General features: G+C 40.8%; 4 protein-coding genes and 1 long non-coding RNA gene across 7 annotated transcripts; 3 read left to right on the top strand and 2 right to left on the bottom strand.

Annotated features, from left to right (window-relative positions):
- The first annotated feature begins 10 nt into the window (after nucleotides 1-10).
- Nucleotides 11-4,606, top strand: LOC5512181 (non-histone protein 10). 2 transcript variants are annotated; one of them, XM_001632508.3, is made up of 5 exons: nucleotides 11-242; nucleotides 466-536; nucleotides 619-682; nucleotides 2,609-2,935; nucleotides 3,668-4,606. In XM_001632508.3, the coding sequence occupies exons 1-5, from the start codon at nucleotides 210-212 to the stop codon at nucleotides 4,034-4,036; spliced, it is 864 nt and encodes a 287-aa protein (XP_001632558.1). In that variant the 5' UTR covers nucleotides 11-209; the 3' UTR covers nucleotides 4,037-4,606. The 2 variants fall into 2 exon arrangements, with proteins under 2 accessions (XP_001632558.1, XP_032237478.1); XM_032381587.2 differs by having other exon boundaries at nucleotides 11-320.
- A 2,686-nt stretch (nucleotides 4,607-7,292) lies between these two features.
- On the top strand, nucleotides 7,293-9,964 carry LOC5512179 (adenosine receptor A3). Its single transcript, XM_032381603.2, has one exon. The coding sequence runs from the start codon at nucleotides 8,862-8,864 to the stop codon at nucleotides 9,885-9,887; it is 1,026 nt and encodes a 341-aa protein (XP_032237494.2). The 5' UTR covers nucleotides 7,293-8,861; the 3' UTR covers nucleotides 9,888-9,964.
- A 1,431-nt stretch (nucleotides 9,965-11,395) lies between these two features.
- LOC5512206 lies at nucleotides 11,396-16,771 on the top strand. Of its 2 annotated transcripts, XM_032381604.2 has the most exons (7): nucleotides 11,396-12,859; nucleotides 13,051-13,096; nucleotides 13,254-13,595; nucleotides 14,012-14,068; nucleotides 14,834-14,945; nucleotides 15,330-15,472; nucleotides 16,027-16,771. In XM_032381604.2, exons 3-7 carry the CDS (start codon nucleotides 13,419-13,421, stop codon nucleotides 16,264-16,266), a joined length of 729 nt encoding a protein of 242 aa, XP_032237495.1. In that variant the 5' UTR covers nucleotides 11,396-12,859; nucleotides 13,051-13,096; nucleotides 13,254-13,418; the 3' UTR covers nucleotides 16,267-16,771. The 2 variants fall into 2 exon arrangements, with proteins under 2 accessions (XP_032237495.1, XP_048589709.1); XM_048733752.1 differs by having other exon boundaries at nucleotides 13,051-13,595.
- LOC125573270 lies at nucleotides 13,650-14,930 on the bottom strand. Its single transcript, XR_007314019.1, has 2 exons — nucleotides 14,846-14,930; nucleotides 13,650-14,047 (listed from the first exon to the last, which is right to left on the bottom strand). It is a non-coding gene; the product is annotated as an uncharacterized LOC125573270 (long non-coding RNA).
- Nucleotides 16,742-20,014, bottom strand: LOC116618165. The gene is made up of 2 exons (XM_032381602.2): nucleotides 19,803-20,014; nucleotides 16,742-18,909 (listed from the first exon to the last, which is right to left on the bottom strand). The coding sequence occupies exon 2, from the start codon at nucleotides 18,863-18,865 to the stop codon at nucleotides 17,540-17,542; it is 1,326 nt and encodes a 441-aa protein (XP_032237493.1). The 5' UTR covers nucleotides 18,866-18,909; nucleotides 19,803-20,014; the 3' UTR covers nucleotides 16,742-17,539.
- Between the last annotated feature and the right edge of the window lie 259 nt (nucleotides 20,015-20,273).

The raw sequence follows: 20,273 nt of genomic DNA, 5'->3' as shown, positions 1-20,273 counted from the left end.
CATAATTTCATGAAACGGGAGACAAATTCTTACTAGCCTTACTTAAATGTCATAAATCAAGTAAACTGGATGTTAGAAATTCGCAGATAGATTTCTGCAATTTTTATTGCTAGGCATACCCTCATCCGACCCCTTTCTATTCTCCTCAGCCTTACCCCCCCCCCTCCCTAAGAGCTACAGTTCGCCCCAGTACCTCCCAGCCAAACAAAATGGCGGACGAACAACGAAACGAATGCGAACAGGTAGTACGTACAAATGCGAGCCTCGCATGGAAAAAAAAGTACCTTTCATTACAAAAACACAGCAGACAAATAGAACAGGTCTTTATTAACATTCTTTGATATTCAAAACTCTATTTAACCTCAAATGATTTGATGAATTTACCCAATGTCAAACATTGGCATCTCTGTCAATTTCTACTTTCATTCCCTAACTTATCTGTTCTCATTTTGATACTATATTTAGGAGAATGAGCGTATTGTGAATAGAATATACCATGTCAGAAAGCTCCTCAAGCGATTTAGACGCCAGAGACGGTAAGATCGCAATAATTGCTTACTTGCTCACAGTCACAAACAGACTTACACAGACGTTTTTTGTCTTATTGTTATTTATAAGGTTTCTAATGGAAAAGCTAGACGATCACGAAGATGATTATCGAAGTGCACAGCCACCCTTACAGGTAGTTACCTTAACCTTACCTTTCTCGGTTCTTTGATGCATTATGCACTAATCAATTGAAACCCCCACCTGCCACAAAACTGCAGTCAAATGCACCTACCCCTCAGGATGCAAGCTATAGGCAAATACCCAGTGACATTTATGCACTAGTCACCCCCATGGTCTCGGGGAAGTGTGGGGTTAACATGGGGGTTTAAAGCACTTTTAAATGAGAATCTATCCCAAGGGGGTGGGGGAATTGACAGTTTTTGACTCTAAGACTTGTCCCCACCGTGAGGGTTTGGGGACAAGTGAATAGTGTCAGTAATGCAATTTGCAAAACTCATGTCAGTTTCTGGTTTGAGACTCTTTCTCTTCTGTAGCAAGCAATTCCATGTATCAGGGTGTGGCAAGTTGCATGGCAAAATGTGCGAAAACAAATAAATAATAAATAATGCCAGATGAGGATAATTGTTTTTTTCTATTTTTTTAATAACTTATATCTACATAGTTATTGGTACAAATGTAAATGCTGAAGTGAACTGACTTTGAAAGAAAAAGGCTTATTTCAGACGACTTGTTGTCAGGTAGTTGCCTATAGTTTGCATCCCGAGGGTTAGGGACATTTGAGTGCAGTTTTGTCCTGTGGGAGTGGGGGCTTTTCTCAGTTTTGGACAGGGTCAAAGTCTAACCCCTCACCCTTCCCCGGGACCATGGGGGTGGGGGTTTCAATTGACTAGTGCATTACGACAACAAGTCATCTGAAATAAGCCTTTTTCTTTCAAAGCCATTACACTTCAGCGAGTACATACACTTGTACTAATAACTATGAAAAGATAACAGTTACCAAAAAAATGGAGAAATAAATCTTTATCTGGCGCTACAGGCCCGTACCCAGGGGGGTGCAGCCAGACACACTTCCCCAGGACCATGGGGGTGGGGGTTAAAAGTCTAGGAATGCCCTTGACTAACATGCTCGAGGATCCAGCGTACTTTGCGGGCGCCCCCAAAGGTCACTACCGCAGAAGAGCCGCTGGATTATTCTGACAGAATTATATACATTTTTTTTTCTTCGAGATACCAAAATGGAACATCAGAAATATGTTCCTTTTCGGTTAGTACACACTAAATCGTTGTCTTATTTTTTTATTAGTTTGAACTTTTTAGGAAGAAAGACTGTCTTAGACAAAAACTTTTGAAAGCCTTTGTTTACATTATTTTCATGCTGCAGCCCGACACTCCAGCAGGCGAATTTTCACTTAAGAAAGAATTCAACTCAATATGCTGTAGATCTGATCTTCAAGTGGTTGGAGCTTCTGCCCTTGCAGTTGGACAATCGACTTCAGCGGGAAAACGACCACAACCACAGGGTTTCGGGAACCTTTGAGTCACCAATTTTGCTTCTTTGAAAAGAAGTGGTTCTGAAATACCAGGCTTTTACCGAAGCCTGTCGGTAGCTGAGCAAAAACATCGTTCTTTTCCACTATACATGACTGTATCAGAAGCAATTGTTCTGGCTTCAGAGTTTCTCTTATCATACAAAACAAAGAAACTTTATCCATCAAACAGGCAAAGAATTTGTCAGTGATACAAGCGTGTTAATTAGGATTTACAAGTAAAAACACTGCTTTGCTGTGATTGGGCCTTTTTTTCACACCTAAAAAAAGGGCCCAATCACAGCACAGCAGCTCCCAGCGTTTTGGAACTCAAAATTGTTATAAACTTTTTTAGCGGCTCTTCTTTTGTAGTGATCTTTGGGAGCGCCCGCAAAGTATGCTGGATTATCGAGCATACTTGACTAAAAGCTTTCCATTCTCCCACAGGTAGCCCAAGCACTTACTTCTTTAAAAGTTAACATGGAAGATTTATTATGATTGGTACTATATTCAATTATATTCATTATATTCATTATATTATATTCAATCATGGTATTTTGTTTAAATTTTAGACAGAACTGATGGCAGAAATTGTTGCTGAGGGTCTACCATCGTCTTTCCTTCCGTTTGGAATGCAAGGGCAAACTTCCCCAGGCCAAGTCAGTAATGCAACAACCTCATCCCATAAGAAGGGGAAGAGTCGCAGCTCGGCGAAGCAAGACAAGGAGAAGGACCCAAATGCCCCCAAGAAGCCTGCCAATGCCTTCTTTATGTTCTGCCAGCAGCAGAGGACTGTCATGCAGGAAGATCATAAAGATGCAACTGCTGTCATGGGTCACCATGAGCTGACAAAATCTCTGGCTAAAGAGTGGAATAACCTGTTGCCAGATGAAAAAAAGGTGGGTTGTCACACTTAGTGAAAAGCATGATCAGATATGACAATACATATACATATACATAAAGAAGGCATGATCAGATATGACAATGTATATCATGGGAGGCATGATCAGATATGACAATGTATATATGGAAGGCATGATCAGATATGACAATGTATATGGAAGGCATGATCAGATATGACAATGTATAAAAGGAAGGCATGATCAGATATGACAATGTATATAAGGAAGGCATGATCAGATATGACAATGTATATAAGGAAGGCATGATCAGATATGACAATGTATATAAGGAAGGCATGATCAGATATGACAATGTATATAAGGAAGGCATGATCAGATATGACAATGTATAAAAGGAAGGCATGATCAGATATGACAATGTATATAAGGAAGGCATGATCAGATATGACAATGTATATAAGGAAGGCATGATCAGATATGACAATGTATATAAGGAAGGCATGATCAGATATGACAATGTATATAAGGAAGGCATGATCAGATATGACAATGTATATAAGGAAGGCATGATCAGATATGACAATATATATAAGGAAGGCATGATCAGATATGACAATATATATAAGGAAGGCATGATCAGATATGACAATGTATATGGAAGGCATGATCAGATATGACAATGTATTTAAGGAAGGCATGATCAGACATGACAATGTATATAAGGAAGGCATGATCAGATATGACAAAGCTGTTTATTTTTTCTTGAAGGTCTACTATGAAATGTATGAACGTGACAAAGAACGCTATGAATTGGAAATGAAGCAATACAGCTCAGACAAGCCCCCGAGCAAGAAACAAAAAGACCCTTCCAGCAAAAAAAGAAAACCCAAAGGTAAAGAGGGTACGGCAGCTCCCTTACACAGTGAAGCAGTCGATTCCTCTGGTGTAGCAGGTGATCAAAGATCAAGTCTACTTGTATCGGCAACACTCAACCCTCTTTTCTCACAAAGCTTGGGCTCTGTGTCTTTCGGAATTCCTCTCATTCCTTCACCAACCCTGCCCTCCACAGAGAAGGACTCGTTCCAGGAATACGATCAACTTTCTCCTCCATCTCAAGACTCATTCTTGTCTGGATAGGTGTTCCAGGAACACGAGCAATACTGGATACGGTAGCTTGCTCTAGGTTTTCCAGGAATAGCAACTTTTTTCAGCTCAAGACTTCCCTCTTGATGGCATGGCCTAGGGGGAACGGAAGGTGAGCTACTCTCTCCTCCATTTTATATGGACTTCCTATCTGGATGATTGTGTCAGAAATTCCAAGAAAATTAAAAGCATTGGCCTAGCAATGCGGAAATATACATAATTTTCTGCAAACATTATCTCCACTTTAAAACGTATTTCTACCTGGAAAATTCTTCCTAGGGATTGCCAAAACTTTCTTCTATTCTCAAGATACTATCTGGGTAGCTTCCATCGACAGTTTTATATAAGCAATTTTCTCTTTAACCTGAGATGCGTTCCTATCTGGAAAGCATGCTCAAGGTGTTTGGAAAAGGAAAACAAATACAGCTAATTTGGGCTGATTTGTAAATAGTAGTGAATTTATTGTCAATGAGAACGGATATATTTTATTGTGACGAATGCTTTCTCTGATACTTTTCTGTAGAATAAGGAAGGAAGGAAGTACATGTTGTGGGCCACTGAAAACACTTATATTGTGTTCAATCGTCTGGTGCTAGACCAGGGATGGCGTCCACGCTAATAAGTTAATAAGCTTGAGTTTTTCTCTCAGGAATGTAAGCTGTGCGGAGCAATCCGTTTCTCTACTGACGGGGGGTTTGTAGCATATGAAGTGGATTTGAGCTTGCTGTAATGCTTTTATGAATACCCAGCATTCACCCCTTCCACCCCCCCCCCCCCCCCACCCCCCTGGGACGCTACGCGCCTGTCCTCGGCATATCCTTTTACAATAGAACATGTATCACTTTTTATTTCTTAGGTACTGTCTGAGCACGGTGAAATTTGACTTTATTATCATCATTCTCTGACCATTTTATACCCCTCCTAGAGCCCTTTACAGTTTCAACTCGACAAACGATAACAATTGTACCCCATTATTAACTTGACTGTTTATCTCATTATCCAACTCTTGGCTTAAAAACCTTGACTCTCGAAAGCACTGGATCAACTGGTTTAACCGGTCACGAAACCGCTTCATGTAGGTAAAGTACAAGATAGGGTTCATTGCCGAGTTGAAAGTTGCAGCCAAAACACTGCTTTCTTTGAAAGTGTCCCACTTATTTACACGAAAAAAAATACTGATAAAAAACTTAATAAAAATAAATCCCCAGCAGACCGCAAATAGTACTGATATCATAGCAACAACACAAACTACTTGCTTGCGGTCTCTAGCAATTGATCCAACAACAAGCAGACAAGCCTTCGAGTGGTGATGCCACCACGTCTGGAAAAGGGATGCACAACTGCCATATACCTCTCGAACGCGATGAAAACGAGGAAGGCCGGTGAACCTGCCGAGCTGATCCACACAGTACCTTTCACTTTGCACAGGTGGACTGGCTTGTCGTGTTCACGATGGCTGCGAGAAGCGTTCTGTCTCCTGAGAATGTTCGCTCCAGGAGTACGTTTGGGAAAGTAAAAAGTCCAGTTATCGCGTCTAGCACGGCGAGATTTGCAATAAGATAGTTCATCGCAGTGTGCATTGATTTATAACGAGTTATTATTACGAAAACTAGCGAGTTGCCCGTCACTGCGATAAAAGCAAGAATAATCGCAAAGAACGACACCAATACTCCCTCCAGCATGGCTGTTGAGGATGGACTTACCAGACCTAAAGCTGCGCACCTGTCTGGAAAAGGCGCGTTTTCCTTACCAGAGACTGTCAAGCTTGAAAACACAGCCATCTTTTGTTTGGAGACGTGATTTGCTGTTTACTTTTAGGAGATCTGACAATACCAAATCCGTATTGATTTCGTTACTCGGATTGTTATTATTGGTTCTTCCTGTGTGGGTTTTAAAGTATTATGAAAGTAATTTCAGACGGTACTTTCACAGCCTGCCAAGCTGAGAGGATTTCTCGTTGCAATTTGAAGTGTTTTCCGCTAACCTCTCTAACTTTATCTGGTTTGTTGACCTAAGATGTGTTACAAGCCCCACGTACGCCTGGAAATGACACCAAATGCAAACCACAACTATTGAATTAATTATCCAGTCAATACAGATAGGTAATCCAAAGAACTTCTTCAAAACCTTGAAAACGCAATTTATTCAATACTTTTCGTTTGGAATAGCGTTTGTAATGCTAGCTCTAATTGAAATTGATGTTGCAAAGGAAAACGAAATTAAAAAATAATTTTATGCGAAAACCTCTACTCACAAAACTCTACGAACTACTATTTGTTAGTGAATACTTTTTGAAACTTGCGATGTATCTTATCTATTGTGTTTCTGTCTTCTTCGCGCTTTTTCGAGTTGCCCGGCGAATATTTGCCAAACCCCAAGACTATCACGTGTGTGCAGCATAAGCAATAAGTAGAAAATTACAATATCGCAGAAATGACACAAATCACTTTTGATTTGTTTTATTTTGTGTTGATGAATATGGCGGTAAAATCCCGTATTCGTTCACTTCTATCTTGGCACGGAAGGGCTTGAATAGAGCACGTGCAGGTTATCCAGTAATGTTACCTTATTGTTCTAATGTGTTTATTTATTTATTCCTATCGCAGCCACAGGACTGAATTACTGGAACAATTGCAAAACATTTAAATACTTGACAGAAACAAAGTCACTGAGCCTCTTGGTTCTTGACGATGCAGCACGTCGGGCTGTTTTTTTTTTGGGGGGGGGGGGGGAGCAAGCTCATACTGGTCATTTCCTTCAATTGAATTGGTAATTTCCTTATATATTTTTTTAAACCCGGGGGGTCACGTTTCCACAGCGCCCCCAAATTTACCACGTCCCTGCCTTTTTTATTAAGGTGACGGTAGTTGGGGTTAAACCACACACGCCCCTACCCCTTTTTGCAGCCTTCGACGGTTCTCCGTCAAGAGTGCATATATATATGTAGTATATGCCAGTAGCGGATCTAAGGGGAGGGGTTAGGGGGTTTAACCCCCCTTGGGCTGTAACAAAAAAATTACCCCCTCCCCTTTGCCACTGAGCCAAACCCCCCTTTTGTCTGGCAAAATGCCATATGTAACAAAAAAAATTACCCCCTCCCCCCTTTGCCACTGAGCCAAACCCCCCTTTTGGCTGGCAAAATTCCATATGTAACAAAAAAATTACCTCCTCCCCCTTTGCCACTAAAAGCTAGATCCCCCCTCCCCCCCTCCGCCCAAAATACTGGCAACGGGCCTTGCCCCCCCCCCCCCCTGCTTTTATTCTCTTTTTGTTTTTATTCCCAATAATTTGTAGAGGTGTCATTACTTAATAAATTTGGCTGCCTCAGGAATTTGCATGATTTCGTTTCATTGTATTTTAATTGCTTATTCTTTAGAAATTAAGTTGTAAAGTATTTTGTATGACAATTGGGCGAGATATTCTGAAGTTGTTAGAAATCATTTTGTGTTAAAGTGGGCGCAGTGCTCCCCGCCCACTATTTTTGCGCTGATGAGGGTTTTTCATGTAATTTCTAGTATTTTAAACTAAAAGGGTCATACAACCGATCCGGGGCCCTCGCTCCTCACTTTCCGTACCGCGATGGCATTTGTGTACAACAATGCAAAATCAAGTAAAATATAGCTAGAAACATTATTTAATCGTAAAGTATAAACTGTTGCTTACTGAAGTCTGTGGCGATTTTTTTTACTTACGTGAGGAACTGGTACGTTTATCAAATTTTTCAAAATTACAACTAGACAAACCACGTATTCACGGTCTGTGTTATTTCACTGACGTCAATTGGGCGGCGTAAAATGGAAAGGAAAATGTTTTTGAACAGCTTTGCGAGGACTTTCTGGCACATACTGTTAGGATTTAGATCAACAAGGTAGATATTAGTTATTAAAGTGCACATTGCATATGATTGTACACGGGGATGTTTGTTTTCTCAGTGAATACATGCGTATTATCGTAGCTGGAGATGTGCAAAGTGGTACTACCTAGTTCGCGTGCAGCTGCAAACACGTGAATCAACGATGAGTTGTGTCAGCTCTTAATGGCTCGTTTGGGCTGAAGCATTAACGTTTGAAAAATAATTCCGTTAAAAAACATTTAAAGTCCAAATGAGCTGAGAAAGTTTAGAAAACAATACAGCTCCATTTTCTGTCATATAATATTCGCAGCGGCTGTATGCCCGACAGTAAGGTCCTCAATGGACTAAATGCCCGACAGTTTTCAAATTTTTAAAACAACCCAGTAAATTGTCGACCTATTGAATTAGAAGTATTCTATATTTGTTGAGAAAGGGCAATCAAACCTGAATTGAGCTTTGTTGTCGGTGGATGTTTTCCGTCGTCTATGTACACCATAGAATCGTTATTTTAGTGACACTTTCACGACTGTTGGGCATATAGCCACTGCGTATAATATTTGGTTATTCGTAATGATTCAACAAAGGGAATTAGAAGACTAAAAATATGATATTTGCTAAGAGCGTATGAGAGCTATTTTTATTCGAAAAACGTAAAAAAATGTCATTTAATTGTCATTTAATTGCTTTTTTACCAACATGCTATTAATGCAACATCATATGCAATCAACGTGATTGTTCTTCGTTTTACCATAACAGTTTAATTGCTTAATCGAGCAGATGGTATATTAACAGAATAAATTCGTAATGATAACACACATGCTCGATTTGGCTTAACGCTTAAGTCAGAGCTCTTTCTTCCACTGCCGTAAAGGCAAAATAGCAAAACTTTCATCCTGTTTTTATTCGAGATTTTCAACTTGCCGCTTTAAAAGGACATTGTCTCCTTATCACAGCGACTTAGTCAAAATGAATGGTTTGTGGAACGGCACAAACTTGACATACGTGTCTCTACCTTTGACTGCTAGAGTCAGAGAGACATTGGCTACAATTTCCTCTATCATCGCAGTTCTATGCATCCTAAGTAACGGAACCGTCCTCTACTTTCAAAGAACACAAAGGTCCCCATCTACTAAAGGGCTACAAGTCTTCAGGCGACCTCTGAACGGGTACTTTGTACAAAGTATGGCCTTGTCTGATATTACCGCATCGCTTAAAGGCATTATTCTCCATGTGTGTCAACTCCTGGCGAATATCTTTCTGAATGACTGGATCTGTCGAGCCGTACGTTTCTCCCAGTTCGCTTTCCCTTCCATCACGATATGTAATCTAGTAGCCGTTTCTGTCGAGAGGTATCTCGGTATATTTTACCCGTTCCGCGTGCCGTCCGATCAAGCTGTGCGAAGGTCTATCATAGGGGCCTGGATGGTTGAATTTGCTGTGACCTTCTTTCCCTCAGCTACATATCATCTTATGCCGGTCAAAACAAGCGAGCAATATTACCACATCTTGTGTCGCTACAATAACAATCACCCCGTTTTCAGAGCAATGCTTTTCTGTTATGCAGGCATCGTGTTTTTTATTCCGTGTATAGGACTTTTTGTTGTTGCGATTCGAATAACAAGACACATGCAGAAAAGGACATTTTGCAACTTTGACTCGCTTAGGTTTAAAGGCTATAAAATGTTCGTCTCTTTGGTCTTTGCTTTTGTCTTCCCCTATATGAATTTCTTTCTGTACACAATAGTCACAATGACTGTGAAACCGAACTTTAGTTTCGATGTGGACTTTTTTCTTCGCTATACCGGGACTACAGTGGCTTTTGCAAATGGACTCATTAACCCAATAATATATTTTTATTACAACACAGCATACCGCACTCGACTAAAGAGGGCATTGTGCTTATACTCGAGACAGAAGTCACGTCGAATTGGGCCTAAAGTAGAACCAACAGTTCAACCAACAGTACAAACAACAGTACAACCAACAGTATAACCAACAGTATAACCAACAGTACAACCAACAGTATAACCAACAGTATAACCAACAGTACAACCAACAGTACAACCAACAGTATAACCAACAGTATAACCAACAGTACAACCAACAGTACAACCAACAGTATAACCAACAGTACACAACCAACAGTATAACCAACAGTACAACCAACAGTACAACCAACAGTATAACCAACAGTACAACCAACAGTATAACCAACAGTATAACCAACAGTATAACCAACAGTACAACCAACAGTATAACCAACAGTATAACCAACAGTATAACCAACAGTACAACCAACAGTACCACCAACAGTATAACCAACAGTATAACCAACAGTACAACCAACAGTATAACCAACAGTACACAACCAACAGTATAACCAACAGTACAACCAACAGTATAACCAACAGTACAACCAACAGTATAACCAACAGTACAACCAACAGTACAACCAACAGTATAACCAACAGTATAACCAACAGTACACAACCAACAGTATAACCAACAGTACAACCAACAGTACAACCAACAGTATAACCAACAGTACAACCAACAGTATAACCAAAAGTATAACCAACAGTATAACCAACAGTACAACCAACAGTATAACCAACAGTATAACCAACAGTATAACCAACAGTACAACCAACAGTACAACCAACAGTATAACCAACAGTATAACCAACAGTACAACCAACAGTATAACCAACAGTACACAACCAACAGTATAACCAACAGTACAACCAACAGTACAACCAACAGTATAACCAACAGTACAACCAACAGTATAACCAACAGTACAACCAACAGTATAACCAACAGTATAACCAACAGTATAACCAACAGTATAACCAACAGTATAACCAACAGTATAACCAACAGTCTAACCAACAGTACAACCAACAGTACAACCAACAGTATAACCAACAGTATAACCAACAGTATAACCAACAGTATAACCAACAGTATAACCAACAGTACAACCAACAGTATAACCAACAGTATAACCAACAGTATAACCAACAGTATAACCAACAGTACAACCAACAGTACAACCAACAGTATAACCAACAGTATAACCAACAGTATAACCAACAGTATAACCAACAGTACAACCAACAGTATAACCAACAGTACAACCAACAGTATAACCAACAGTATAACCAACAGTATAACCAACAGTATAACCAACAGTATAACCAACAGTACAACCAACAGTATAACCAACAGTATAACCAACAGTATAACCAACAGTATAACCAACAGTATAACCAACAGTACAACCAACAGTACAACCAACAGTATAACCAACAGTATAACCAACAGTATAACCAACAGTATAACCAACAGTATAACCAACAGTATAACCAACAGTACAACCAACAGTATAAACAACAGTACAACCAACAGTATAACCAACAGTATAACCAACAGTATAACCAACAGTATAACCAACAGTATAATCAACAGTACAACCAACAGTACAACCAACAGTACAACCAACAGTACAACCAACAGTATAATCAACAGTACAACCAACAGTACAACCAACAGTACAACCAACAGTATAACCCACAGTATAACCAACAGTATAACCAACAGTATAACCATGAGCTCTCGTGCAGCACATAGCTGATCTGCTCATCGTTCGTTAGCACTGAAAGCAAAGCGATAACACCAGATAAAATGACATTACCAACGTTTTCTTACGGGGCCACACCAGGAAGACTCGAGAATTTAACACTCAGCCGTCATATAAAAGTGTTTGACGCCATATACGCGTGTGTTAAAAAATGCGCCCAATGTAGCTGAAGGTAGTAGGTAAAGTCATTTGATGTTTAGAAAGTAGAGGGCGGATACCCACCACCTTTTGGGGCATAAAAAAGTAAATGCCGTGTATAAATTAATAAAGTATTAGACTTGCTGGACAAAATGTCACCATTTTTGAATTGCGAATCCGCTCCCTTGTAAGGGTGTAAGAAACTTTTAAATCCAAAAGCATGAGAACGTACTTCAGATAAAGCAAATGTGTGCTGGCACATTGTTAGTGTATCGCAGTTTTGATTTTGGCTAGAGAATGGGGATTTGAGGAGAACAGAGAGTGCGCGTAGAGAGACCGCGGAGGACTCGACCAATGCGTGGTTTGTTGGCTTTCTTTTCGCGCAAGACAACTTCAAAGGATAAAGCACAGGCAGCCCAAGGCTACTTTCAGTGGTTTTAGATATATATATATATATATCTGTCGATATGTGTCGATGAAAGAGATAATACTTTGTGGCAAACCATAAAACAAGAGAGCTTGTAATCAGACATACTTTTTATCGACGTCTGACGAATCTCGATGTGTATGACTGTCACGCTAGAGTCTTCGTTACTTCAATGTCCATTTTCTGGAGGAAGTCGTTGCAAACAGATCGTTCAAAAAAGTATCAAAAAAACTCTCTCTAGCAAGAAGGCGCAGTCGTTTCTGTGTTTATTTCGGCGCGTGTTTGCTTCTCAAAACGTGACGTGATTTCTTAGTGCAAATCTCAGTTATTGCTCTTGGCTCAGCACATCGCCCTTTCTGTTAATGTTGTTGTTTTTATTTTCGTTTTATTTTGTTAGCGCCTATTAAGACCCCTTGGTCTCGGATCAAGCTAATTTTCTCCGTGGTGTACCGTCACGTGAAGCACGCGGATTTGCTCATAGACACGGTATTTCCGCCCCAAGCAGTTTCTGCTAACGCGCGACTCCTAGTAAAAGATGCTGCTTAGTCACGCAGTCTGCTCTCGTCTTGGGCTGCTTGAGCTGTATCGTGAGAAGAAGAGGGATGCGATATTGGCCTCCTCGCTGTTCGTCCTTCACACCACGCCAGAATTTAGCTGACCGTTGCTTGGATGTACAGGTCGTGACACCGCTAGGAGGGTGGTATACGCGAAAATGTGTACTTGATGTAGCTCCTTATTCCTTGGAACGTTGACAAGGTAATTTAAACGCAAATAAAACTGTGCTTTTGATATAAATACTCTGATTTCAGCGGCTTTAACATTGAATGACAAGTAATATTCATATATCTTCCAAAGTATCCTTTATTGTAACCGTTTTATTGTTAATACTTAATAAGCGCATTGTATGTCACCTAATTCGAATAAACTTGTCTTCATTATGTTTATAGCTCGACAGATTGCTGGCTCCTAAATTCTGCCATCCACTCCAGAAAAGTAAGAAGATTTGCATAAGCACTGAAGTATAGAAGACGATAAAGCCGTCACATCGAAACTTTTCCCTTCAGAGGCGGTCTATCTAGTTTGCTTGTAGCCGCATAAGGCGGGATGTCATCGGACACTTATTTTTTGCATTTATTTTGACCCAAATTAGATTAGGTTCGGACGCGTTCATTCGACTCCATAAAAGGCCAACAAGACTCAAGTGAGCCGATTGAGCGACCAACGTTTATAATTCTCGACCGAGTCATCATATTGCTTTCGTGAGTAGAGATAAGAAAGAACGTTTTATAAAAGGCTGATAAGAAGCGAAAGGGAAATGGGGCGAGCAATCCCCTCGCGGCCTCGCAGCTTCAGCTTGGCATTGATACTGGCTAGCGTTCTGCTCTTCGTTCTTGGGTGTCTGTATGTTGGTTTGACGGTTGCTCTTTCACCGGAAGATGTCATGAAAGCGACTCGAGTAACGCTCTATTCTACATTTTGGTTTGCATGCGTGGTAAGTGATATTCACAGGCAGCAAGCACAAATGCACATTCAACAACCGGAAGTTGACCGTAACATTACCCCTGGGCACTTTTGTTGTTGTTTTTATTTTGCCTTTAATTCAATTCTAGCTTCAATTTAGCCTGCAAATCGCCTATTCATAGAGAACAGGACCAGGCGTTGTACTCTAATATTAATATACGGGTACCCTGTGGTAAAAGGTGAAGACAGACCGCGATGTGATCACCATGTCAAGTGCGCTCTTACTTTAGTATGCACATAAAGATTAGACTTTTCTGCTTAGCAAAACCCTGCTCTAGAGGACTTAGACTTTACTTACTCCGTCTGTTTTTTCTTTTGTCCTTTTGTTTGTCTGTTTGCTTGCTAACTTTTGTATTTGCTTGTTCATCATCATGTTTTTATTTACAGGCGCTTGTTACGTCATTTATAGGTATTATCGCCGGTCTAAAACAAACGAAATGCCCGGTAAGTTAATACTGTTGACGAAATGCCCGGTAAGCTAGTACTGTTAACTACTTGACGAAATGCCCGGTAAGCTAATACTGTTAACTAATTCACGAAATGTCCGGTAAGCTAATACTGTTAACTAATTGACGAAATGGAAATGTTTTTAAGAGCATCGTAAAAGCACTAACTCTCTCTCTCGCAGCACGGAGCCGTCTTATTTGACGCGAATATAAGGCTGCTTTATGTTAAATAGGATCGTGTAACAATTAGCGTAAAGACTATTCCCCTTTTTCCATATGATCGCATTCGACCGCTTTATTGAAACTCGCCCTGTGATCGTGTTCGACCATATGGAAACCAGCAAGTGGTACAGATGACTTTAGGCGGCTTGTTCTAAGAAGTCACATGACTTTTGGGGCCCAAACTCGCACGCTTTGCCAAATAACGACAAATTATTCAGCGCTTACGGATCAGCCAGAAAGTTTAAATCTCCGAAATATCTGTTTTAGAAATAAATTATTTTCCATCGCTCTATCGTGTGAAAGACGCAGCCATTTCTGTGTTCCTTTTGGGATGAGTTTGTCGCTCAAAAAGTCACGTGATTTCATATTCTGAATATATAGAAACAAAAATCAGCAAATCCCTTTATATGTGTTGTATATTGAAGCCTTATTCCCCTATCGCCTTTCTTTAGAATACCTCCCCCCCCCCCCCCAAGATATCCGGATCCGCCTCTATGGCGAGTACGACCATTAAGGTTTGTATTATCGTTTCTGTCCATAGGTCGGCTCCTACCTCATATTCAACATAGTACTATCCGCCGCGTCAGCGCTGACAATATTCGTACTGGTTGTCATGGCGATGGGAAATGTACCTCTAGGGATAGACTGTCCGGGTAAGGTGCGGTCATAACAAAGTACCAAAATATAGAAAATCAGTATATCAAAAATCAGTATATCACAAAAATACCAAAATATAAAAAAAGTATATTAAAAATATAGCAAAATATCAAAAATCAGTACTTCGACACCATGCCGCAAGCAGATCTTTTACTTTGAAATAGACAAACAGATGTTGTTGAGCATTGCCCTTTTTTCTTTTCTCGCGTGCTTTGTAGCATGACTGCGTAACTTTGCGTATTGTAAGATTTTTCTCCATACGCACATTCCATACACCCATTATTCCATTCTAAAACCATAGATGAAGATGGGAGCAGTCTTTATCACAAGATAGATTGAATTTCGCAGTGATAAACTAATTAAACTCACTCGATTCACAGCATCCATCAAGAAGGACTGTAGAAGTGACTTGAACATCTCATTTGTGATTGGCCTCGTGGCGACAGCGATCTTGACCTTGGGCTGTTCCGTGTTGGCGTCCGTGCTGGCCTGTCGTTCTCTCTGTAAATGTTGCGGAATAGTGGTAAGTGTTAAATGCGTCGCTAGGGCCCCTTTATCTGCAAGTGTTGTGGGGTTGTGGTAAGTGTTAAATGCGTCGCCAGGGCCCCTTTATCTGCAAGTGTTGTGGAGTTGTGGTAAGTGTTAAATGCGTCGCTAGGGACCCTTTATCTGCAAGTGTTGTGGGGTTGTGGTGAGTGTTAAATGCGTCGCTAGGGCCCCTTTATCTGCAAGTGTTGTGGAGTAGTGGTGAGTGTTAAATGCGTCGCCAGGGCCCCTTTATCTGCAAGTGTTGTGGAGTTGTGGTTACATTAGCCTGAGTAGCAAACCAAATGGTTTGTAAAGGAGATAGGAGACGAGACGCGCGCTCCATCCTTCTCTCCAGGCGCGCATATTTCCCAGTCCTTTGCGCTTACAACCCTAAATGAGGCGATGGAGTAAAAAAATTAACAAATACTTTGGAAGGGTTATATATTGGTTATTTTAAGAGATAAGATAATCCAGCCAATCAATCGTACTCTGTTGTCGTCTGAGTAATATGGTGATTTTAAGTGGTTGACTTAGCTTTGTTGATCCCAGGCTGAGGCTGGGGACGAATCAGAGGAGCTAGATCCCTCACCTGGCACGCCTGTCATCCCACTAGGGTACATGACTACCCCTTCAGAAGACCTCAGGGTGCCACGCCTTACCATCCCTAGCGGCATGTACGGCTCTTCAACAGACGAGCTGCCCTTATACAGGCCTGGGCTCGCCGACGGTCTAGATGACAGTGATGGCGAGGAAGACAGAACACGTAAAACAAGAACGGTAGCTGTGTAAAACAAGGTCAACGCCGCCTGACAATGAGGCCAATTTTTGATCTATGGCGGATGAAAGTCACAGATAAATCAAACTACGCTGCTGACTTGCCGACGGTCTAGATGACAGTTATGACGAGGAAGACAGAAGTCGTATGACGGAAACGGTAGCTGTGTAAAAAAAGGCCAAAAGTCAAAGCGTCCTCACAATGGGACCAAGTATCGGGTTATGGTTGAGCTTACAACGTACTAACCATACTCAAAGGACCTACACTTTTCTTTCTCGGCCGCAAAAATGAGACCACACTGGTCTCATTGAAGCAATAATTCCTCCAGCAGCTAAAAAAGACAGCGAAAGTACATTGTAAAAATGGGTCCAATATCGAACTTTGGGAAACCCCTCTCACATTAGACATCTCCTGCGCCACATTATGTAGAAAACTCAAAGTTATATCTAGAAAGATACTAATAGGCTATGATTTGTGAGAAAATCTACATTTTTAGAAGAAAATATTTGATTTACTTTATTAGATGGTCATGTTTAACAAGCAAACATTACTGCGAATGGATCGAATATTCCAGCCATACGAAAAAAATCTATGTGCGTACACTGAAACATTATGTTTACTCATGCCCTGCTCATGTTTTGAGCAGGGCATTACATTGAACTTCCTATGGCTTTCCTGGCGATCCCTGACAAAAGGGCATGTCATTTATAAGTCTCTACATGGGTTCCCTGTGGTTATTTGATGATCATCCATTGTAAAGTCTGTACATGGGTATCCTGTGGATATAGGGTGATCATCCATTGTAAAGTTTGTACATGGGTAGCCTGCTGATTGTAAAGTCTGTACATGGGTAGCCTGTGGATATATGGTGATCAACCATTGAAAAGTCTGTACATGGGTAGCGTGTGGATATATGGTGATCAGCCATTGTAAAGTCTGTACATGGGTAGCCTGTGGATATATGGTGATCAGCCATTGTAAAGTCTGTACATGGGTAGCCTGTGGATATATGGTGATCAGCCATTGTAAAGTCTGTACATGGGTAGCCTGTGGATATATGGTGATCAACCATTGTAAAGTCTGTACATGGGAAGCCTGTGGATATATGGTGATCAGCCATTGTAAAGTCTGTACATGGGAAGCCTGTGGATATATGGTGATCAGCCATTGTAAAGCCGGTACATGGGTATCCTGTGGATATAAGGTGATCATCCATTGTAAAGTTTGTACATGGGTAGCCTGTTGATTGTAGAGTCTGTACATGGGTAGCGTGTGGATATATGGTGATCAGCCATTGTAAAGCCTGTACATGTTTGGCTGGTGGTGGCAGGTCCTAGTGCAGTTCAGTCTATAGTGTCTGTACGGCTCTACTGGCTGTTTCGGAGAAAGAGGGTTTCGAAAGTCATCAAACCGTCGCTTAAACAACCGAAATGGCACAACCTCGCTTTCATTCCGATAACGAGCCTCGATCTGAGGTCTAAGATCATCTAGCACTTTTTCCCAGTTTTGTAACCAGTTAATATGCCTCGGGTACGGCCTATGTTTTGTTCCGTATCCCGTAATCAGCATGTTATATAATACCTGCCCTTGAAATTTGATATCCGCTTCCAGGATAAGGTACTTCTGACTTTCCTGCCAATTGACTCTCTCATAAGTCACGTGGTACGGCAATAAATGTGATATTGCATCCCTGTGGAACGCGTTGATGGCGGCATCGAATGTAGAGTACGAGACATAAGGGAAAGGAACAGGGCCCTGGTATCTGCATAAGGAGTCCCAGATGTCCGGGTAAAATGTCGATATGCACTTCTTTCTGCCGTCGAAACAAAAGTTAAGCAGCCCCACAGCTGGCAAATACTCCAGTAAAAACTTCTCGAAATCTCGGTAAGAATTTCCTGAGCTTATTTCATTAGATACTTGGCATTTTTTTTGCACCATTTTACGTAGGAATTCGTTTAGAAAACTTGACCTATTAAACGTCACTTGAGATGGATCCGTGAAATTCAAGAATATATCATCATCCATGAAGATATAATAAAGGTATTTCTTAGGCTCCTCCATGATTTGGTCAAACAAGATGTTCCTTCCTGTCGACCAGGTGGTATTAATGCCCGGGTATAAGTACCGTACATTATGGTAATGTTTGGACAGGTCAGTGCACTGGCTTTTCCAGCTCAGTACCAATAAGTCGTAAGTCTCACCCTCTGGTCCTAACTGGTCTTTACGAAGAAAATGTCCAGGTAGACACTCCTCTGTTTGTGTCACGTATAGAAATTGTTTTTCCCCTTTTCCAGCAGGCATGCCCTCCTGTCTTAGCCCTCCAAGCACGCGTTTTCGACCCGAAGTGAGATTTACTGACTCCATTCCAGCAGCATTCGTCTCTGGATTTCTGCGTAAAATTTCACGTGAGCCCGTCTCAATGTTTTGTCGCTTATCTTTTCCCTTTTTCAGTATGTCACGCCGTAATGTTCTCGCGGGTGCGGAGAAACTGTGGGCGTCCTGTGGTATCAGACTGACCTTTGTGACCGCGCCGTCGTTACATGTCTGGTGTATGTAGATCGTGGTCAGCGCGGCGAAAAGTGCGAGCAGCAAGATGACGGCACGTCTCACCATTTGTCACACTTGTGATGGTTAATCATGCGCCATGAACACGTGACCTGTGATAAACAAATGCAGCTTAGTGCAAAAAAAATACGGAGCATTCGATATACCCCTTTCTATTTTTCTGGAGTGTCAGTTTAATAATCCTGAGGGGGAATGTCGCCGCCCCTTGCCCCCTCCCCACCCCCCCCACCCCCTCAGGGTTTTTAATGAACACTCCCCCTTGAATATATTTACGTTTCCTTTGATGACTTGCTGGGTAGCTCGAGTTTTTGCAGGGGGAGGGTCAAAAATTAGTATGCAATGTTTGTTTCAATCAAAGTCGAATAAACATGTCTCAACACGTCTACGCTTGTGGATTCGTCAGAGGCCAATATACATTCCACACATTTCTTGTGTTCAGTTTTACTGGTCAGTTGCTGTAATATTGAATACCAACATAATTTATATATAATGTCACATAAGAAGATAATCTTCTTTTTCTTCAAATATACCGTGATGTTATTTCAGTCGATAAAAACAAGAAGCCATGAATGATCACCAAAACAATACTTTTTTTAATTTGAGTTCTCATAGATAACATCAGCCCAATGGATTTTCATTTTACACATTGTTTTTTCGGGAAACATTTCAAAATAGACTGAAGTTTTAAAAATATCACGTTTTTAAGTTTAAATTTAAAACCGGCTTGATGGATCTCAGAGTTCAGCTTCTAAAAATTTGATTGACTATAAGAACGGCCATTACCGGGCATCGTCGAAACTGTAGATTTTGATTCATTATTTCAAGGGTCATTGATTTTTCGTGATTGTCTCAAGAGGAATTGTTACTAATGTAATCCTATTCACTTGTCCTGTCCGTCTGCTATTTATTCTTAACAATTTAAAAAAATTTACTTGAAAAGGCGGTTAAGGTCGAGGTGTAGATGCTGACAACACGTTTTACTTACCATACATTTTCTTCTTGAAAATTTCCCCAAATCATCAATATTCTCTGCGTGCATTGTGTGCTTATTATGTGGTAATTAGATTTCGCTGCTTCCCGTTATTATAACATAACACTAGTAAATAACGGGTGCTACATTCCATAACCTGTACTTGAAACTGCCTTGCACGGGATGCCTGTGCCTACTCCATGGGCTCCCTGTGTCGTGATAAATAAAACCGATAAAACTATTCATTCTATCTATTTAGCTGAACAAAGCACATGATATATGCAGTTTGCTATTGTTTTAAGTGCTCTTTTCATTTGTTAACGCAAATCACAATTCCTATGAGGATTTTATTTCGCAGAGATCATAAAAGTGCATAGTTAACCCATTGACTCCTGGCTATTTTTGAGCTGAATTTACAAAAAACAGACTAAAAACAGATACCTCCCCCCCTATTCTGAGTTTTATACAGCCCGTCAAAGTCAAACA

This window comes from Nematostella vectensis, chromosome 10 (assembly GCF_932526225.1).
Source record: "Nematostella vectensis chromosome 10, jaNemVect1.1, whole genome shotgun sequence".
Classification (NCBI taxonomy): domain Eukaryota; kingdom Metazoa; phylum Cnidaria; class Anthozoa; order Actiniaria; family Edwardsiidae; genus Nematostella; species Nematostella vectensis.
Note: the sequence above shows the minus strand (reverse complement) of the source record. Positions and strands in the feature narration are given on the sequence as shown.